The sequence below is a fragment of the Balaenoptera musculus genome, chromosome 2, assembly GCF_009873245.2.
Source record: "Balaenoptera musculus isolate JJ_BM4_2016_0621 chromosome 2, mBalMus1.pri.v3, whole genome shotgun sequence".
Classification (NCBI taxonomy): domain Eukaryota; kingdom Metazoa; phylum Chordata; class Mammalia; order Artiodactyla; family Balaenopteridae; genus Balaenoptera; species Balaenoptera musculus.
The window spans coordinates 12,607,686-12,627,888 of record NC_045786.1 but is presented as its reverse complement, the minus strand read 5'-3'; the positions used below and the strand labels follow the sequence as shown (position 1 = coordinate 12,627,888).

General features: G+C 38.8%; 1 protein-coding gene across 3 annotated transcripts in view; it reads left to right on the top strand.

Annotated features, from left to right (window-relative positions):
• Positions 1-20,203, top strand: part of ARMC3 (armadillo repeat containing 3) — a 91,426-nt gene that overhangs the window by 60,892 nt on the left and 10,331 nt on the right. Inside the window, exons 10-15 of one of the 3 annotated variants that reach the window (XM_036843616.1) lie at positions 2,016-2,265; positions 6,299-6,435; positions 7,262-7,430; positions 9,840-9,940; positions 10,636-10,737; positions 11,162-11,257. In XM_036843616.1, coding sequence (XP_036699511.1) covers positions 2,016-2,265; positions 6,299-6,435; positions 7,262-7,430; positions 9,840-9,940; positions 10,636-10,737; positions 11,162-11,257 — 855 coding nt within the window. Of the gene's footprint in view, positions 1-2,015; positions 2,266-6,298; positions 6,436-7,261; positions 7,431-7,541; positions 7,698-9,839; positions 9,941-10,635; positions 10,738-11,140; positions 11,258-20,203 lie in introns of those variants that run through there. The other 2 variants (XM_036843615.1, XM_036843617.1) reach the window with 2 other exon arrangements.

Genomic DNA, 20,203 nt, shown 5'->3' with positions numbered 1-20,203 from the left:
TGTGTTAAAAAATGAACATTGTCAAAGATAAAAACCACTAAGTGACAAAGGAATCGTGCATTTTAGCCAAGGTGTGTTTATAATGATTAAAAAAACACAGAGTATTTGGTTTAAGGAACTGATTGCATCAAGTGCATGAAAAATAATTCAAAGGAAATAATTTTTTTTGAGAAGGTTTAAGCTTATGTTAATTAATTAGAATATATGCATAATTTAAAATTCTTCCTGGCATTTTTTTTTAATTCAGTGTTGAGTATGAGAAGTTCCTGGTGAACTAATATATTAGAGCCTCCAAATTTTCCCTTATTCATAAAATCAAATGACCACCGTGTCAGTTAATAATAGGAGAGAGACGTAAATGTGAGATTATCTTAAGAGTGTTTATTTTATCCTCTAGGAAAGGAAATTAAATGCTGTTCCTCAGGCTGCCATAGTGAGATGCAGGGCCTTCCTCTCAATATTTTTCTTGGGCTTCCTCCCAAATTTTGGTCACATGTCATCTAACCAAATTTTAGTTTTAAGGGAGGCCATCCCAGAGAAAGACTAGGCGATGCCACAGAGGGTTAAATAGACACCAGGAACTGGAGGAGGGGAAACACGGAACTGAGTGCTGACTTTAACTTGGTATCAATCAGTAGGGTGTGTTTTCTGGATGGATGTATATAAACCGGGGGTAGGAGGTGCGTTCATGGTCAACACCAAGGAGCCCTTCGTTCTCCAGAGATGTAGCCTCTAGTCATTCCGTTCCTGCCCGGTGGCTGCGGTTAAGTCTCCTTCAGAGCTGGTTTGTGCCTGATTCACAGCTTCCTTTCACCTAAAGCTAGCAGTCTCCTTATTGAGGTTGTGTTTGTATTCTGCTCTCTGATGAATAATTGGGCTACCTTCTGTTCTTGACACTGTCAGTTCTCCTTCACAACCAGCAAATTCAAGTGACAGAACCAAACTGAACTCATCAGAGTACAGTGATGGGCTAAACTACATAGCCTCACTTCTTTTTTTCAGTGTTGGTTATTACTGTGATCCTAAATTTTTTTTAAAGTGGCAAATATAAACTGGAAAAAGATGTTCGTATTATTGAAGTCTCAAGTGTATTTTTATTGTCTTGATTAACTCTATTTCTATGATGATTTAAATGGATTTTTAACATAATTTGGGGTTTTCCTTTAAAACCAGGATGCTCTATGTATCTTACTGCTTGAAACATCTCTTATTTGAAGCAATTCCAAACATTAAAGAACATAATTAAATCAACTTCCACTCTTTAAAATGATCTCTTTTTTTTATTTTTACTATTTTATGAGCTTTTTGAGTGATTACAAAGCAAGGACTATAGAAAGTATAGTGTTTTTTTTTTTTTTTGAAAGTATAGTGTTTTTAAAAGGAGGTTTAGGATTTCTAATTGTGGGAAAACGTTTTTATACTAGAAATAGGAAATTTAACAACTGGATATGCCTACATTACTAAAATTATTCTTGTCAATATCATGACTTTGATCTTGATGTTTAATTTGTAAAAGCAACATCCACCCCCAAAATGATTTGCTGCCTTCAAACGTGTTAACATCTGCCTACAGTTAACAGCCTCACTTACAAAAAGGGAAGATGAGCTGAAGAATTTTAAATTCCCATGCTCACTCATTCCTCCCATTTAAACCTTTGTTTTCTTACTGGTTAGGAATATTTTAATAGACTTTCTTTGAATAGAATTTCCTGGTCTTATAAGTATCACTGAGTTAAAAAATGAATAGCTGTAGTAGGGTTTCTAAGAAGCAGTCATGCATTTTCCTATAACCCAAAGCTGCAGACGTAGGGAAAGGATTATTTAAATTCATTCATAACCCCCCAGACTCCATTTAAATCCCCAGAGCCTCAATTCCAGGTTCATTGCCCAGGTAAATTAATTTCTTTCTGAAATTGTCTTTAGGCACTCGTTTGTTTTATAAGCTTAGTTGTATGTTCCAAAGATCATTTCCTGAACAGGGGTGAACGGCATTCATTTCTCCTTCATTGACCCAGCGCTGCTGCCGAAGGTGATGGTATCGACGCGTTAATCAATGCCCTGTCCAGCAAACGAGATGGAGCCATAGCCAACGCCGCCACGGTGCTGACGAACATGGCCATGCAGGAGCCCCTGCGTCTGAACATCCAGAGCCACGACGTCATGCACGCCCTGCTCAGCCCACTGCACTCTGCCAACACTGTCGTGCAGAGCAAAGCCGCTCTCACCGTTGCTGCAACCGCGTGTGATGTCGAGGCCCGGACAGAGGTGAGCATTTGCATCACTTTCCTTTTCTCTTTTTCTGGTCCGTACCTACTGGTGCATTAATTTGAAACATTTTCAAGTATTTGAACCTACCCATTATTTAAGTCCCTCAAAATTGGTGCAACACGTTGGAAAACAAATTAGCATCGCCCAGCAAAGAAGGTGAGCGTACCCTATAATGTGGTAATTCTAGGTATATACCTAAGACACTCTCTTGTCTCTGTGCACCAGGAAGCATTGTTTATAACATCTCAACAGCTGGAAACAAACCAACTGTCCAGTTGTTAAGAGAATGGATACATAAATTTGTGGTATATTCATAAAATAGAATCTTGCATCAGTGAAAATGGATGAACTGTAGCTACAGACATCAACAGAGAAGAATCTCAACCAGCATAATGCTGAGCAAAGTCAAGTTCAGAAGAAAACAGATGTGTGAATTCTATTTATATAACGTTCAAAAATATGCAAAGCAAAGCAATATGTTGTTTAAGCACATACATATAAAACTATAAAGAAAAGTGAGAGAATGATTGACCCCAAATTTAAGAAATTGGTTGCCTCTTGGGGGATCAAGGGGGTCGATGTGTTTGAAGAGGAGCACACAGGGGTTCAAGGTCATTGAAATGCACCATTTCTTAAGCTGAGTGGGGGACACTCAGGTGTGCCTTTTACTATGATGCTTGAAATTATAAATATGGGTTACTCACACTCTTCCGTTTCTCTTGTATTTCAAAAATTTAAAACATGGAATTGTATTTTTTACAAGTCCACCATATAAAACTGTGTTTGGCCCATTTCATAAAGACTTGATATAAACCTACAAACGTACCTTTTTCTATTGCTTTTTTCCTGTTTGCTTGTCGCGTGGCACTCATTCAAACAGCCTAGGACTGTTCCTCTCTCCCCAGTAAAAATAACAATATGGAGCACTTATTATGCACAGCCAGTGTGCTAAGCACTTAACATGCATTTAAGCCTCACATGAAATAGGTATGTTTGTCACTACTTCCAAAAGATACGTGCACCTCAATGTACATAGCAGCATTAGTCACAATAGCCAAGATATGGAAGCAACCTAAATGCCCATTGATGGATGAATGGATAAAGCAGATGTGGTATTTATACACAATGGAATATTACTCAGCCAGAAACAGAATGAAATTCTGCCATTTGCAACAATGTGGTTGAACCTAGAGGTTATTATGCTCAGTGAAATAAGTCAGACACAGAAAGACAAATACTGTTATCATTTACATGTGGAATTTTAAAAATAAAACAAACGAATGAATATAACAAAGCAAACAGACTCACAGATATAGAGAACAAACCAGTGGTTACCAGGGAGAGGGAAGAAGGGAGGGGCAAGATAGGGACAGGGGAGTAAGAGGTGCAAACTACTAGGCATAAAATAAATAAGCAACAAAGACATATTGCACAGCACAGGGAAATATAGCCATTATTTTGTAATAACTTTAAAGGGAGTATAATCTATAAAAATATTGAATCACTATGTTGTACACCTGAAACTAATATAATAAACCAACTATATGTAATCTATGTAGCATGTAAACCAACTATACTTCAATTTTAAAAAAAGAAATAGGTACATTTGCAATCCCCATTTTATAGAGGAGGAAAATGAGGCTTAAAGAAATAATGTGCTGAAAGCAGAGTTGATGGGTCGGGAAATCAGGGACGGCGAACACACCTTTCTGAGTCCAGAGCCCCTGTCCTCACACTGTGCTGTCTGCTCAGACAACTAACAAATCTCTTCTGTCTCTTAGATATTTTTTCTACCCCCTTCTTTGTTCCTGTTGACTCAGTTCATTTGTATTCATCCATTAAGGCAGTAAGATAGTCACCAAATATTTTTTTTACCAGCTACCACGTGCCAGGTGCTGCAGTAGGCGGCGGCAACACAGTGATAGGCAACACTGTGTTAGTTGGTCATTCCTCCATGCGGCTCACTGAGCAGTCCATCCGTTTCCTGGAATACTGCAACTGACTCTACGGCCCTCCCTACCCCTGTCACCTCCTATTCCCCAAACTGCCTCCAGACTGATCTTTCAAACGTATGACCCTCATCACATCATTGCAAGTCCCCAGGCGTGTGCCACTGCCCCATGGGAACAGCTAAGCTGCTTAGTGTGCTACGCAGGGGCTCGCAATGATCCACCCCTACCTGCCTAAGCCTGAACTCGCTTCCCAGGTGTAACTCTACACTCCAGAAATACCATACGATTTGAATTCTAAAATTCTCTTATTTACACCTCCTTGATTTCTCTGCTTGGAAAGCTGGTCTCACCTTTGTTCACCTGATAAATGCCTGTCTCTCCTTCAACACCCAGCTCAGCCATCCTGTCCTCCATGACGGCTTTCTTTAGTCTTCAAATGTGGACTCAAACGTCCTGCTCTGGGCTCACACCACCCCCTATGCATGCTTCCCTTGAGCTCTGTTTTGCATTAGTTTTTGTATGAAAGACCATAAGCTCCCTGAGGCTTTAGGGAAGGGAACTGAGGTTTTCCTTCCCTGAGTCCATGTCATTGATCTATACCTGGCACACAGTATATGCTTAATAAACAGTTGTTGAATGAATGAGTGAGTGAATGAATGGAGGAATGAGTGGAGAAATTAATAAATGAATTAGATATTTGCCGAAAGAACACGTGGAGTCAGATTGCTATCTTATACTCAGATATAAAGATGTTCAGAAATTTGGCCTGCTAAGCATCAGATGCTTCAAGTAACCTTTTCCAAGCTTGCCCAGGTCACGTGTGCTAATGTGTAATCCCCGTTAGAGTCCCTGTGTTTGAGCAGAACATGATTGGAAGTGGATCGTATCTCACAAGGGCTCCTGTCTTCAGATACTACACAGAGAGACCTGTAGAATATTCTTTTTTGTCCTCCGGGCTCAGATAATACAGCATTACATTTCAAACAGTGAGACAAGAGCTCTGTCGAATCTTCTTTTTTTTTTTTTCCCTGATTGGAACAATTTTATACGTGTGATTTCTTTTAATAGTGTAATTAATGCAGTTCTCCCCGATTCTCTTCTTGTTCTTTTTCTTCTCTTTTTCACTCCTTGAAGCAGTATGAGTGATAACAAAATGGATCTCCTTCTGGTGAATTGCTTCAGCGTTGCTTCGTCCACACTGCTGACGTCATGGCACTGTCCAGTGACACGGGTGGCACTAGCCTGCATTGGTTACTCCTGCCTAGCTTTGGAGACTGTGTCCATTTCCTATTGCTGCTGAAACAAATGACCACAACTTAGTGCCTTAAAGCAATACAAATCTATTACCTCACGGTTTGGGAGGTCAGAAGTCTGAAAATGGGTCTTATGGGTTAAAGTCAGGCTATCAACAGAGCTGTGATCCCTCTGGAGACTTGAGGGGGAAATCTGTTTCCGGGCCCTTTCTAGCTTTTACCGTCCACCTGCATTCCTTGGCTGTGGCCCCTTCCTCTGTCTTCAAAGCAGATTACTGCAACCTCTGTTTCTACAAGTCTCCTTTCTCTGCTCCTCACACTCTTATCTCCCTCTTGTAAGGACCCCTGTAATGAAGTAGGGCCAACCTGATACCAGGACCATCTCCCTATCCCCAGATCCTTAACCACATCTACCAAATCCCTCCCAGGGACAAGGGCATCTCTGGGGGCCCGTGGTTCTGTCCTCCACAGGTCAGATGGACACGCAGTGGTGAGCAGCAGAGTGAATGAACGTGGGGCATCCCGCTTGTGGAGGGGAGAGGACAGGCTCTTTGTCCTGCACCCACCCCATGTAAACTCACAGTGACCTCCCTCAGTTACTTTACTGCAGCCTCTTCTTGACTTTGAACAGAACATCGCGCTCCTGTCTGTAAGGTTTCTGCAATTGATTCCCCCTGAATTTAATAAATCTAAACATGGACACATCCTAAAATGTTTTTACATAATCAAAACCCTTTCAACAATCAAAAAACGAGATTTTTTTTTAAAGCATGAATGTTTATGTTCTGTACTCCTAATGTGTAAAATTTTGGCTTCCATTTCTAGCTGAGACATTCAGGTGGGCTGGAGCCGCTGGTAGAGCTCCTGCGTTCCAAGGACGACGAGGTCCGACGGCACGCCAGCTGGGCCGTAATGGTCTGTGCCAGTGATGAGCCCACGGCCGCTGAGTTGTGCAGGCTCGGGTGAGTGGAGCGGTCTGGAGAGTCTGGCTCAGATGAAGGACACACAGTCTTCAGGCCGAGGAAGGTCGAGCAGAGTCTCCACACCCACTCTCAGGCCGCGGGGCGTTCAGACGCTCTGCGGGTCGCAGTCCCTCCGAAGGGACCGCCTGCAGAAGCGTGATCCTCCCCGCTCCTCCCCCGAGAGATCTCCCCCGCCACCACCACAAAATCATCTTCCATGTTTCCTTTTCCACTTTTTCATCCTGATAAACGCTTCTCTTTCACTCTCCTCTGCTTTGCTAAACACAATCCTATTTGTCGCTCAGCTATCAAGGTTAAATTAAAACGGGCAAGCCATGACTGCCATCTCTGTTTTCTCCCCCACAAACCGTTCCACCACAATGACGCCTTTAACCAACCTCACCACATCGGTTCCCTTACCAACAGCCTATGAGTCAGCTGCCTTGAGCAACTCAGCCAAGAGGGTTTCAAGATTCCACAGACAGATTTTCCCTGTTTCTAACCATTTTTGTTCTTTGTATATGTCACCTGGTTAGCTGAAAAAATTGGAGTCCGATACTAATTTTGCTTTAAATGAAGAACTTTTTCTTCCTAAAGTGTCCTGTTCAACTGTTTGATCATGAGTTTCTACATGGCATGTATGTTCTCAAAAAGGGCTGATTTGTCTTCATAATTCTGTCAGGATTAGTTTACCTAAAAGGGTGGGATGGTTTTAACCTTTCCATCTCAATTCTTCATTCAGGATCTTAGTGAGGTGTATGAATGGGAACTTACTGTTGGATTGCTTATATAAGGCAAATAATGTCTTTTTTGCTTTTATTGACAGGGCTTTAGATATCCTTGAAGAAATTAATCTATCAGTAAGTCGAAAAAACAAATTCAGTGAGGCAGCTCATAACAAATTGCTCAACCACCACCTGTCTCTGAAATACAGCCAGACTGGCTATTTGTCATCAAGTAACATAATTACTGATGGAGTCTATGATTATGGTCGGGTAAGTGGCAGCACTAATTTGTATTTTAGTATGTGTGATCAGTTCTTCTTGCATCGTGATGCCATTACGTTGCAATTTTATAACTGCCTAACATAATTTATATTTTTATAGGCAGAAACTTGGGAATCAGAACTTCATCCTTAAACTTTGTCTGGCTATAAGATTTTGCATCTGTGTACAGTTTTAACTAGAATCTGATGACCTGAACTTAAATTAGTTTGCTGTTGCTAGTCTCAAGTTTCAGAGAAGATATAAAGCAATTGGCTTTTATATTACTTCTAGGGCTCAGTGTTAATGATAATGATAATGTCAATAATAGAAGTATAAGTTTTTATTCTATTAATTATAATCTAATTGAAATTAACCAAATTGTAATACTGAATTTTAAAATGTAATGTAGAAGAATATTATTTTACTTAGCTGCGTTTGTGATTACGATTTTAAAACAACTTACAGTGTAATTCAGTGTTAATGTTAAGAGAAATGGGAAGCTAAACATTAGAGTCTTGAGGGCTTTTTGACATTACTGTCTAAGTCAGCATGTTCTACTTCTTCTGGAAACCAAAAGCAATAAGGAGAATGGGGAAATTTTTTTAAAAACCTACAAATCCCATTTTAGGCAGAAGTAGGAAATTGGTATGATCTGCAGACTTCAAAAATATTTAAAAGTCCCTGGGATCAGGCAGAAGTTACACAGGAGGAAGAATGAAAAGGGGAAAAAAGCACAGAGAGGGACAAGAGTGGTAGCAGATCTCAGAAAGCACCATCAAAAGTCTATACTTCCCGAGGGGGTGGAGAACTCAGACATACAAAAGCTATATGCTTGGTTCGCAAGGGGGTAGGTGGGCAGGACCCCAGGAACTGGGGTGAGCAGGGCTGGCAGCAGAAACCCTCTTGGACGAATCTGGTTCAAAGAAGCAGAGGCGACAGGGCCATAAAAGAATCTCAGCTAAGCCGTATTTGCAGGAAACACTGTATCGTGGTAACAGAATTAGAGACATGTTGAATAACCAAAACCGCCAGCCTAAAACTTTTTCTCTTCCTTCTGCTTCTGCCAGCCACTGCCACCACCATACCCTCCATAACAGATACACACAAACCACCGAGAAATTACTGCTCTCGTTCAATGATGAGTAATTTTAAAAGAACAGGTGCCACATTATTAGCACAAAGACGCTTTAAGAAAAATGAGGAAAAGAGCAGAAAAACCACCAAAGAGCACTTACCAGAGCACTTATCTGTTGCCATGGAACAGATAAAACTGTGACAAAATGTATTTGTTCATGAGTTTTTTTAAAAAAAACTTAATGAGACAATTTCCTTATGAAGGAGAACTCTCTGATTCACTCTAAATATTTTCTAATATTTCAGGCTTTAAATGTGTCAGTGAACAAAAGAGACAAAGATCTCTAATCCCATGGTACCAGTGAGAGGAAACAGACAATAAACAATAAATCTCACCAATACATTCTATCACGTGATCGAAATGATAAGCGCTGCAGTGGGTGGGGAGGAGAGCAGAGAAGGATAAAGGGGCTGAGGACACTGGAGTTGATGTGGTCAGGTAGCCCCACTGAAAGGGTAATATCTGAGCAAAAAATCTGAAGGAGGTGAAGGACTTCTTAGCCTTGGGGATAGTGGAGAAGGAGCTTTCTAGATGGAGGAAAGAGCTAGTGCAGAAACCGTGAGTAAATGTGGTTGGCACACTCAAGGAACAGCAAAGTCGGTTTAGCTAGCACTGAGTCAACCAGGGGCGGAATAACAGACCAAATCAGAGCAGGTAAGAGCAAGCAGCTCATGGAAGTCTTCTAGACCACTGGAAGGATTTGGGCCTTTACTCTAAATGAAGTGGGAAAACACGTCAGGGTTCTGGGCAGAAGAATGACACGCTCTGTCTTACTTTAAAAGAACCATGAAAAGTATCTTGGATGAGAGAAGGATCTATTACTTGATTGGAAAAAGAGCTCACAGGGTGATCTGGTCTAACCCTCTTCACCAGGCTGATAAAATTGCTAGTATAGGGCTTTGTCTAGCTTGTTGGTAGTTATCCTCACAACATTTTTAGTGATCTGTTTAGTAATTAGTTACTCCTACAAACGATAAGCTCTTCCTTATGTATATGGATAGATTTTCAAACTCAAATACTTCCAGGGGCCAAGCTGATAATTATGGTATGAAACAGTTGAGTATCAAGTTACAGAGACTGGGGGGGTGGGGGGAGGGGGAATTGGAGGGTGTATCTTGCCCAAAGGCAAGACATCCACAAGCTTCAGTTTCCTATTTTTAAGTGTGTGTGTGTGTGTGTGAAATTAGATACCTCAAACAGTTAAGAACCTATTCTATCAGTATTCATTAAAAAAATATATAATGCATGCAGATATTACTTTTCAATTCTTAAATTATCTACAGATAAATCCTGGCACCAAACTTTTGCCTTTGAAGGATCTCTGCTTACAAGAACCAAGTGACCAACGTGCTATACTCTTAGTTAACAGTAAATCTTCTGATGCGTGAGTCTTTGCGGGGAGGAGGAATGAAGGGAAGCAAATAATTTTTTTGTTTGTCCATCATCATGTGAATACATAAAGGTTCCCAGTATGGTATCTTTTCATACTTCCTGTATCTAGCACCACCATGAAAGTAAACACTGGTCCATAAACTCATAGCCTGACATAGTAAAGAACACAGAATAGTCACCACTGTGGTTTTTCCTTCGACTCTATGTTACCAGTCAATTCCATGGGTATTTCTGCAATCAGGGCTTATTACCCTTCCGGTAACATGAAGTAACTGAAGAAAGTATAAACAGATAGGAGCAAACCAAGATGAATTATGTTTACAAATCTCCAGAACTAAATCCAGGAATACCACTGCTGTCCAATATTTTTAATAAAATAAGGAGAAAATAGTAGAGCTAAAAATGAAAGCTTCAACAGCCATTAAAATGGTCTTGTATTCCTATATATCTATATAATACATTTTATGTGACACATTTTATAAAACTATTTCCAGTTCTAGCTCATGAAAAGCTTTATAATATTCATTTTATCTTATCTTAACCTCTTTTTGCTTTTAAAATAATGTGTCACTGTTAAAAGTCAGCTCTAAATATGATTTTTCAGAAAAAAAATCTATTTTGTAGGACAAAGTCAATATTGACAAATTATTTTAATTTGTACATAATTTCAAATATGTAAACTTTTAGTTCTCCACCTCCATCTACGGAAGATAAGTCATCAGACGTTGGTTATGGACGAAGTATTTCTTCTTCATCTTCTTTAAGAAGAGCAAGTAAAGAAAAGACCAAGTAAGAAAATGATGTTTTGTCTACACTCAAATAATTCTCTCCCTTAATTTGGGAGTAAAAAAGAAATTTAGATTTTAGGTTTTGGCAACTTAAATTTTATTCTTCTCACAGTCACACAATTTCAGGATGAAAGCCAGGAAACCTGGTTTGACATTCTGTCTTCTGTGAACCCAGAGTGAGATCTTGAGCCCCTGCCCCTGACTAGTGCACTGTCCATGATCAGGCTTCGTGTCCTTATCTGTAGATGGAATAATGCCTGGTGCCCTGCTTCTTCTCGGTGGCTGGAATCAAAACATATAATGGAAGTGAAAATGCCTTATAAATTATAAAATGCCTTGCAAATGTAGTGCATTGTTATTTTCTGTATGATTGAAATTGGTTGTGGTTTTTTTCAAATGACAAGAGAAAACAGTTATCATTTTAGTGCTGGATTTGCATCTCCCACCGAAGAGAAATCAGAATCTACTTCGGGACGCAATACTGCTCTTAGCAAAAGCGCCACTAAAGAGAAAGGATCCAGGTAGAAACTTCCTTACTGTATTCTTCTCCTAACTGTAATCCCGTCAAGTTTTAATTACCCACAGAGTTGGTGAAAGGGAGGGGTGGCTTTTAACTAGGAAGCTCTTCTTATGGAATCAGAAGTAGGACTAAATAGGACTCATGAAGTATAATTAAAATTACCTTTATTTGTGTCTCTTGTTGTCTCTTTAAAACTTACCCAGAGGGAATTTCTTCTCCTGCCTCTGGGTGAGAACTCAGGGTACTTTGCTCACTGTAAAGTCCTACAGTCACTTTAATTCAGAGACAACAATGGAAACAGCAGTCTCCAGTCAGCCCTTTAAAAGTCCAGCCATGTGCAGGAATCAACTTGAAATGAACTGTTCTGCCCTCCCCTGGTGGCTGCCTCTGCAGCTGAAGAGCAGCACCGGCCGGAGTGTGAGCCTTCCCTCTTCGCTGCCTCTGGCTTCCACGTCCCCTCCCCATCTTGCTCACGGAAACCCCTGGCCCTTCAGGAAGCAATGAGAAGAGGAAAGGGAAACAGGACCACATTCTGATTTGGCTGGAACCATTATAATGTCGTTCCACGCTTTTTAGCCTGGCATATTTTAAAACACTGTCTACATGTTTACATATTTTTAAACATATTCTTTCTCTTGTGAGCACTTTCCTGGATTCTTCAAAAAACCACTCAGACCTCCTGCCCCGCTCCATGACCTGTCAATTATTGTTGACTTAAGCCCTTGAAAAACACTGGGGTGCTGGAGGCTATTTGGCACACATGTATACAATTGAGCATCTACCTTCTAAACCGAGACTGTCTCCTAAGGTCTCCTAAGGAGTGGTCTGCCCTCCTCCGCAGACCTCAGAGCTGTGTATTTTCTATTTCTGACTTTATTTTCTCCTGTCAGTCTCTGTGGCTCACTGTTCTGATCTCTGCTTCTGATCAGCCCTCATCCTTTCTGCCCTCCTGCCCCCCCTCACCTCTTCCCTTCCCTTTCTCTCCTCACTGGGCTTCTCTCGTTTCTCCTCCTCTGGACTGAGAGTGCCTTGAGGACAAGAACACGTCCTGACTCGAATAGTTTCTCTTTTCATCCCCAGCATTTAGCACAGTGCTTGGCTGGCATACATAAGGCATTTGTGTTTATTCAAGAGAATAGAAATCTCAACTTTTTGCAGGAAAAGGTTATTTTCAACAAGATCCACACTTATAAACTGTGTCTCTTGAGCAAATAGGTTACCTTCTCTTTGGCTGAGTTCACTTATCAGTAAAATGCAAAACAAAACAAAACTGTAGTCTGTTCCTCACAGTGTCTTGAGAAGATTAAATAAGTTAATGAATGAAAAGGGCTTAGAGCAGGGCCTGGCCCAGAGTAAACATTCAACAAATGTTAGTACTACTGGACGAAACAGTTGCAGGGAGCCCAAACCCACTCCAGCCTTGCAGGGATGCAGAAGAATCCCCAGAATCCAGCGCACGACAGGAGCTGGGAGTAAAGTAGATAAACCATTCGTCTGCTTGCCTCTCTCCCTCTCTCTTTTTCTCTCTCCACCTGCACAGTGTCTGTTTACAATTGCTTTGTTACCTTCCTTGACTTTCTTTTGGTTATCCCCTCACCCATAACTGTAGCTTGTATGTGACTTTGACTTGCCATGGGACCAAATCTGGCCCCAATTCCAAGGCAGTCTTTCAGTTCTAAAGCCCAACAATAATCAAGTACAATCTGCGTCTCTTGTGCATATTTGTGGAGACCATCTTATCTTCACATGCTTGACAGGACAATTGGCTGGCTCGGAGGCAGGTGTCTCCCTGTGGTCTCCTCAACTCCTCAGCTTCCTGGGGAAGAATCCACCTGGCTTATTTAAGTGATCAGTGTGGCCAGGTTCTTTCCCCTTCTTAGCCCGTGGTCCACTGGGGGATAGATTGGTCATAATCTCGTTTTCCTGTTGTTTATCTTTTGGTCAACCTTTCTTGTGACTGTTAAAACTTTGGACCCCTGAACATAGAGTAAAATATTTTAACTCTACTCATCTGAAAATGTCACGGAGAATGTTTAATGTTGACAAAAAAAAGTACTGAGCAATACTGACAAAGAATAATGAGACATCTAGAACCACAAAGTGGCTGAATTTTTGAAAGGGAGAGGAGAGATGGGAGACAAGTCAGTCAACTGTGTGTGAGGTACCAGGCAAGGAAAGTGAAAGTACGGACTTCTGTCTTTTTCCTGATGAATATTATTACCATATACCATGTAAATTAAAATCATTGAGCAAGAGGCTCTCATTAGGTGACCAGCCACCATCTTATCTCTGTTTTTGAAGGTTTTAATTGCACTTTCTTTTATGGCACAGCACTCAAAGGAGAGGTGATTAATTTATATTTTGTTTATCCAGACACCTTCTTGATACTTCCCTAGGCTTCACAGAAACCAACATGTCTAATGCTCTCTAAAGCTTTTCCTTGTAAAGACCATTCTCCTTACAATAAACATTTACTATACCCATTCGTGAAAGGAATTACAAGTTCTATCTATACCATCTTTTTTATTCAGACTAGTTTTCATAAATATTTAAGTTGATTGCACATGAGTTTATTACACACACTTAAAAGTGTGTTTTTCTGTCCCCAAATAGGAGGATATGAAATACATATCCTTCCAGTCTGTTCATCTTTGGAGACTTTTAGATCTTTACAACATATACTTTAATATTTCTGCTACTTAAGGTCATCTTGATAGCATCACAACGACTTCCTAAAACATTTTTGTTTTTAAAATGATTTTCCTCAGAAAACTGGACAGCCACATGCATAAGAATGAAACTAGACCACTATCTTATACCATAAACAAAAATTAACTCAAAATGTGAGACCTGAAGCCATAAAACTCCTAGAAGAAAACTTAGATGATAAGCTGTTTACTTCAGTCTTGGCAATCAATTTTTGGATCTGACTCCAAAAGCAAAGACAACAAAAGCAAAAAAAAATAACTGGGACTACATCAAACTAAAAAGCTTCTGCACAGCAAAGGAAACCACCAACAAAATGAAAAGACAACCTACTGAATGGGAGAAAATATTTGCAAATCATATATCCAATAAAAGGTTAATATCCAAAATATAAGAATTCATAAAACTCAGTAACAAAACAAAGCAATCTGATTTTTAAAGGGCAGAGGATCTGAATAAACATTTTTTCAAAAAAAGACATGCAGATGGCTAACAGGCACATAAAAAGATGCTCAACATCACTAATCATCAGGGAAATGCAAATCAATACCACAGTGAGATATCACCTCACACCTGGTAGATTGGCTATCAGGAAGACAAGAGATAGCAAGTGTTGGCCAGCATGTGGAGAAAAGAGAACCCTCGTGCACTGTTGATGGGAATGTAAATTGGTGCAGGCTTTATGGAAAACAGTATGGAGGGTCCTCAAAAAATTAAAAATTAAAATGATCCAGCAATTCCCCCTCTGGGTATTTATCTGATGAAAATGAAAACACTAATTTGAAAATTTTCTACACCCCCACGTTCACTGCAGCATTATTTAACACAGCCAAGATATGGAAACAACCTAAGTGTCCATCAGTGGATGAATGGATAAAGAAGAAGTGGTATATGTATACAATAGAATACCACCAGCCATAAAAAAGAATGAAATCTTGCCATCTGAGATAACATGGATGAACCTTGAAGGAATTATGCTAAGCGAAGTATCAGACAGAGAAAGACAAATACTGTACAATTTCACTTATATGTGGGATCTAAAAAACAAAACAAATGAACAAACAAAACAAAAATCATAGATAAAGAGAAGAGAATGGTGGTTGCCAGAGGGAAGGGGGGTTGAGTGGGAGAAATGGGTGAAGGGGGTCAAGAGGTCAAACTTCCAGTTATAAAATAAAGTCATGGGAATGTAATGTACAGCATGGTGACTATAGTCAATAATATAGAACATATTTAAATGTTGCCAAGAGAGTGAATCCTAAAAGTTCACTTTGTATGGTGACGGATGGTAACTAGACTTACTCTGGTGATCATTTCACAATGTATAGAAATATCGAATCATTGTGTTATACACCTGAAACCAATATAATGTTACATGTTAATTATACCTCAATTTAAAAATTTAATTAAAATTTAAAAAATAAAAGAATTTCTCTCAAACCCTCTTTTTACCCATACCTTACCTTTTTTTTTTTTCCCCTTCCCTTAAATCTTGACTTCAAAACTCTTCCAAAAACACATATTGTCTCTTGGTCACATTTAAATACCTTCTGACCTTCTTTTCTTGAATTTATTCATTCATTCAACAAATATTTACTGAGCACTTAGATGCCAGGAATTATTCTAGTATTGGAAGTATAGCAGTGAACAAATACCTCTGTCCTAATAGAACGTACATCCTAGTGGAACAAACAAAATAAACTACAGACACACACACACATCACACACACACACACACACGATGTACCTTCCTAAGACCAGAATAAATCATATCTCCACTTTGTACAATACTCCCTTCTCATCCTTTTGGAATAGATTGGGTAGAACAGGACACCTAACTGGAATAGATTTTGTTCAATGTTGAACTGCTTGAGTTTCTAATTTTTATTCCTTGTGGAATTTATTGAATGCTACATGGTATTGTGATTATTTTTCACATACCAAAATCTTCTCACCTAAATTGAAACCACAAGGGAGCCAGATTCATGACTTACATCTCTCCCACCAGCTCTGCTCTATAATTTATATATTCAAATAGTTGGCACTTCCCTGGTGGTGCAGTGGTTAAGAATCCGCCTGCCAATGCAGGGGACATGGGTTTGAGCCCTGGTCCGGGAAGATCCCACATGCCATGAAGCAACTAAGCCCGTGCGCCACAACTACTGAGCCTGCACTCCAGAGCCTGCAAGCCACAACTACTGAAGCCCGCGGGCCTAGAGCCCATGCTCCACAACAAAGAGAAGCCACCACAATGAGAAGCCTGTGCACCGCAACGAAGAGTAGCCCCTGCTCACCACAACTAGAGAAAGCCCGTGCACGGCAACAAAGAACCAATGTAGCCATAAATAAATAAATAAATAAATAAATTTATTTTAAAAAATAGTTGAAGGGATCAGAAGGAGCAAGGGATTAAACTTTGATGATGTCAATACACAGTTTTGAGCCAATTATCTCTCTCTACTTGCCTATCTACCTACTCATCCACCTGTGAACACAGAAAATATCCTTATTGTTTTGGGTTCTCACAGTAAATCTCTGTTGTCTGAGGTAGTTTTGCTAAAGTTTCTGCAAGAAACCTAGAATTTCTTATATCTTTACTCATAAATTGATGTTCTTTCTGGAGATTAATTTTACAGGAGTTAATTTTGTAATTTCCAAGCTCTTGTTTCCATGTTTATCTAGAAATGAAATTCATTTAAGTACTGAAGCCCTTATTTACACCACTTGGCAGCCTTCATGGGAAAGAAGTCCAAGTGAAATACTTCTATTTATAGCAGCAGGAAATTACAATTCAGGGGTTCCCATAAATTATCTCTTTTTAATCACTCAGTCAGATTTCCCTCTCTGATGCGCTTAGCCCAAGATACCGGACGTCATCTTCTCACACCAAATGATTCTTCTCACTTCAGGCAGCATGCTCAGGGAGAACTACACCTGCTTTGTTTCATAGGTGGCTCTGAGTAATCACAGGGTCGAGATCTCCAATCTTACAAAGCTACCCTGTAATTTTAGAAAACAGGTAAACCTATTTATGCTTTCTTGCCATTCTAATTGACCTTCCCAGCATTAGTTCCTAATTTACTAACATCTGACTATGCATGTTAAGATGTTCAGTTTATTTATCTTACAAAAAAGGAAAAGGGTTAAGATGATATAGCTGGAAAATAGTAATTTTTGCTTGGAGATTTTATCACAATATATGGTTAGTGCATTTAATGCATGATTAGACTCTTTCCTTGGCTGTAGTAAATAGAATGTTGGATTAGAAAATATAAAACTTTTTTTTTTTAGTATTTGTTATGATTATAGAGTTTTATGTAATTCTCCAATAGCAGCTGATTGGAGTATTTTTGTATTTTTTTCTCTAAATTAAAGGGAAAACTCAAATGGACTTTAGTTGATCCTCCTCCCACACCATGCTTCAAATAATACTTAAAGATAATTCCCACCCCTAATTTACTGCTAGTGGAACAGAATGCTCCATACTTGTAAATACATAATTTGGGAGATTTACCTGCCTACACTAGCCTAGTCCCATTTTGGGGCTTTCAAATATATAATCACGGCTAAGATTTATTATAGCAAAAGATACAATGCAAGATCAGCAGGCAAAAGATACACATAAGCAAAGGTGAAAGAAGTCACACACAGGCTTCCTAGTCCTCCCTCTCTCTCTGCTAGCATAGCATAGAATGCTTCTCATAAGAGATTGCTCCACCCAAGAAAGCCCACCTGAGTCATGGGATCCAGACTTCATAAAGGTGTAAATTCCAATTACCTATAGGGAAACACCAATTTGAATGACAGTAGATTTCTCTCAGACCAGAAGGAAATGGCACACCATTTTTCAAGTGCTAAAAGAATCAACCATGTGTTCTCTATCTGATGAATCTATCCTTCAGCAATAAAGAGGGAGAAATAGACATTCCCAGATGAGGGAAAACAATTTATTGCTAGCTAGCCTACCCTTACAGATTGGCTAGCTAAAGGAAGTTCTTCCAACGAAAAGAAAATAATGAAAGAATCTGGAAGGATCGGGAAGAAAGAAGGAAGAGCTGAAATATGGGTATATACAATAGACTATTTCCTCGTGAGCTTTATACATCATATCTGATGATTGAAACAAAAATTATAAAAACATCTGATACTCAAGACGATGGTATTTAAAAGTGGAGACGGTAAAGAGACCTCCATGGGTGTGAGGTTTCCATATTTCTCTCAAAGTGGTAAAACGTGGATACCAGCAGACTGTGATAAGCAATATATGTATATTATAATACCTACAGTATTACACTCAAAAGCAATGTAAATAAATCAAGATGGATAAATAAGAAATGTTCAAGTAACCCACAGGAAGGCAAGAAAAGAAAAATGAAGGAAAAGAACCAATCAAAAGGCAGAGATTGGCAGAGTGGATTAAAAAGTTATGATTCAACTATATGCTGTTTAAAGAAACTCAAATGTATCGATATAGGTGGGTTGAAAATGAAAGGATGGAAGAAGATACCATGTAAACATTAATTTTTTAAAAAGCAGGAATGGCTTTTTAAATATGTACTAAGGTAGACTTCAGAGCAAAGAAAAATTCTAGAGACAAAGAGGGACATTACATATGATAAAATGAATCAATCCATGAAGAAGACATAATGATCCAATGTATATGCACCAAGCAACAGAGCCTCAAAATACATGAGGCAAAAACTGATACAGCAGAAAGGAGAAATAGAAAAATCCAAAATTATAGTTGAGGACTTCAACATGCCCCTCTGAGCAACTGATAGAACTACTTGACCTAAAATCAGCAAGGATATAAAAGAGTTGAACGACACCAGAAATAAATAGGATTTAATTGACATATTATGGAACATTCCATCACCAGCAACAGAATACACATTTTTTCAGCTGCATTTGGAACATTTACAATACCCTGGGTCATAAAACAAGGCTCAGCAAATTTAAAATAATTGAAATCATACAGATTATGTTCTCTGACCATAATAGAATCAAACTAGAAATTAATGACAGAAAGACAAGAAGAAAATCTTTAAGCATATGGAAATTAAATGATACACTTCTAAATAATCTCTGGGACAAAAGGAAGCCTCAAAGGACTTAAAATATACAAAGAACTGAATGAAAATGAAAATACAACTTTCAAAATTTGTGGGATGCAGCCAAAGCAATGCTGAGAGGGAGATTTATTTTACTAAAATGTATTAGATAGAGAGGTCATAAATCAATAATCTAACCTCAAGAATCTAGAAAAAGAAACCTAATGCAATTAGAAGGAAGAAAATAATAAAAACAGAAATCAATGAAATTTAAAACAGAAGAACAGCAGAGAAAGTCAATGAAATCAAAAGCTGGTTCTTTAAAAATGTCAATAACTATGTCAATAGTACTATGAGAACTTTAATTCAGCACCTTAGATGAAATGGACCAATTCATCAAAAACTGCAAACTATCAAAACTCACCAAAGATGAAACAGATGCCCAAATCATCATTTAACTATTAAAGAAGTTGATTTCATAAAACCCTTCAAAAGAGAAATCTCCTGACCCAGATGATTTCATTAGTGAATTCTGCCAAACATTTCAAGAATTAACACCAACTCTAAACAATCTTTTTCCAGAAAACAGAAAAGAGAATGTTTCCCAACTCATGTTATGATACCAGCATTATCCTAATGTCAATACCAGACAAGGACATTATAAGAAAAGAAAATTACAGCTCAAAATCCATCATGAACATAGATGAAAAAAAACCTTTCTGAAATATTAGCACATCAAAGCAATAATATAAAGAGAATAATTCATCTCAGAGGAGTTTATCCCAGGAATGCAAGGCTGGTTCAATATTTGAAAATCAATCAATGTAATCCATATTAACAGTATAAAGAAGAAAAAGCATATAATCATATTAATTGATGCAGAAAATCAGTTGACAAAATTCAACATCTATTCATGATAAAAAATAAAACTGTCAGCAAAATAGAAATATAAGGGAACTTCCTCAACCTGATAAAAGGCATCCACAAAAATGACACCATACTTAATGGTGAAAGACTGGATGCTTTCCTGCAAAGATCATGAACAAGAAAAGTGAGGAGAGAAAAACTGTTCCTATTTGCAGACAACATGATTGTCTAAATAGAAAATCCTTAAGGAATCCACTTAAAAAAAAAACAAAACTCCTAGAACTAATAGGTGAGTTTAGCAACATGTCAGGATATAAGTTCAA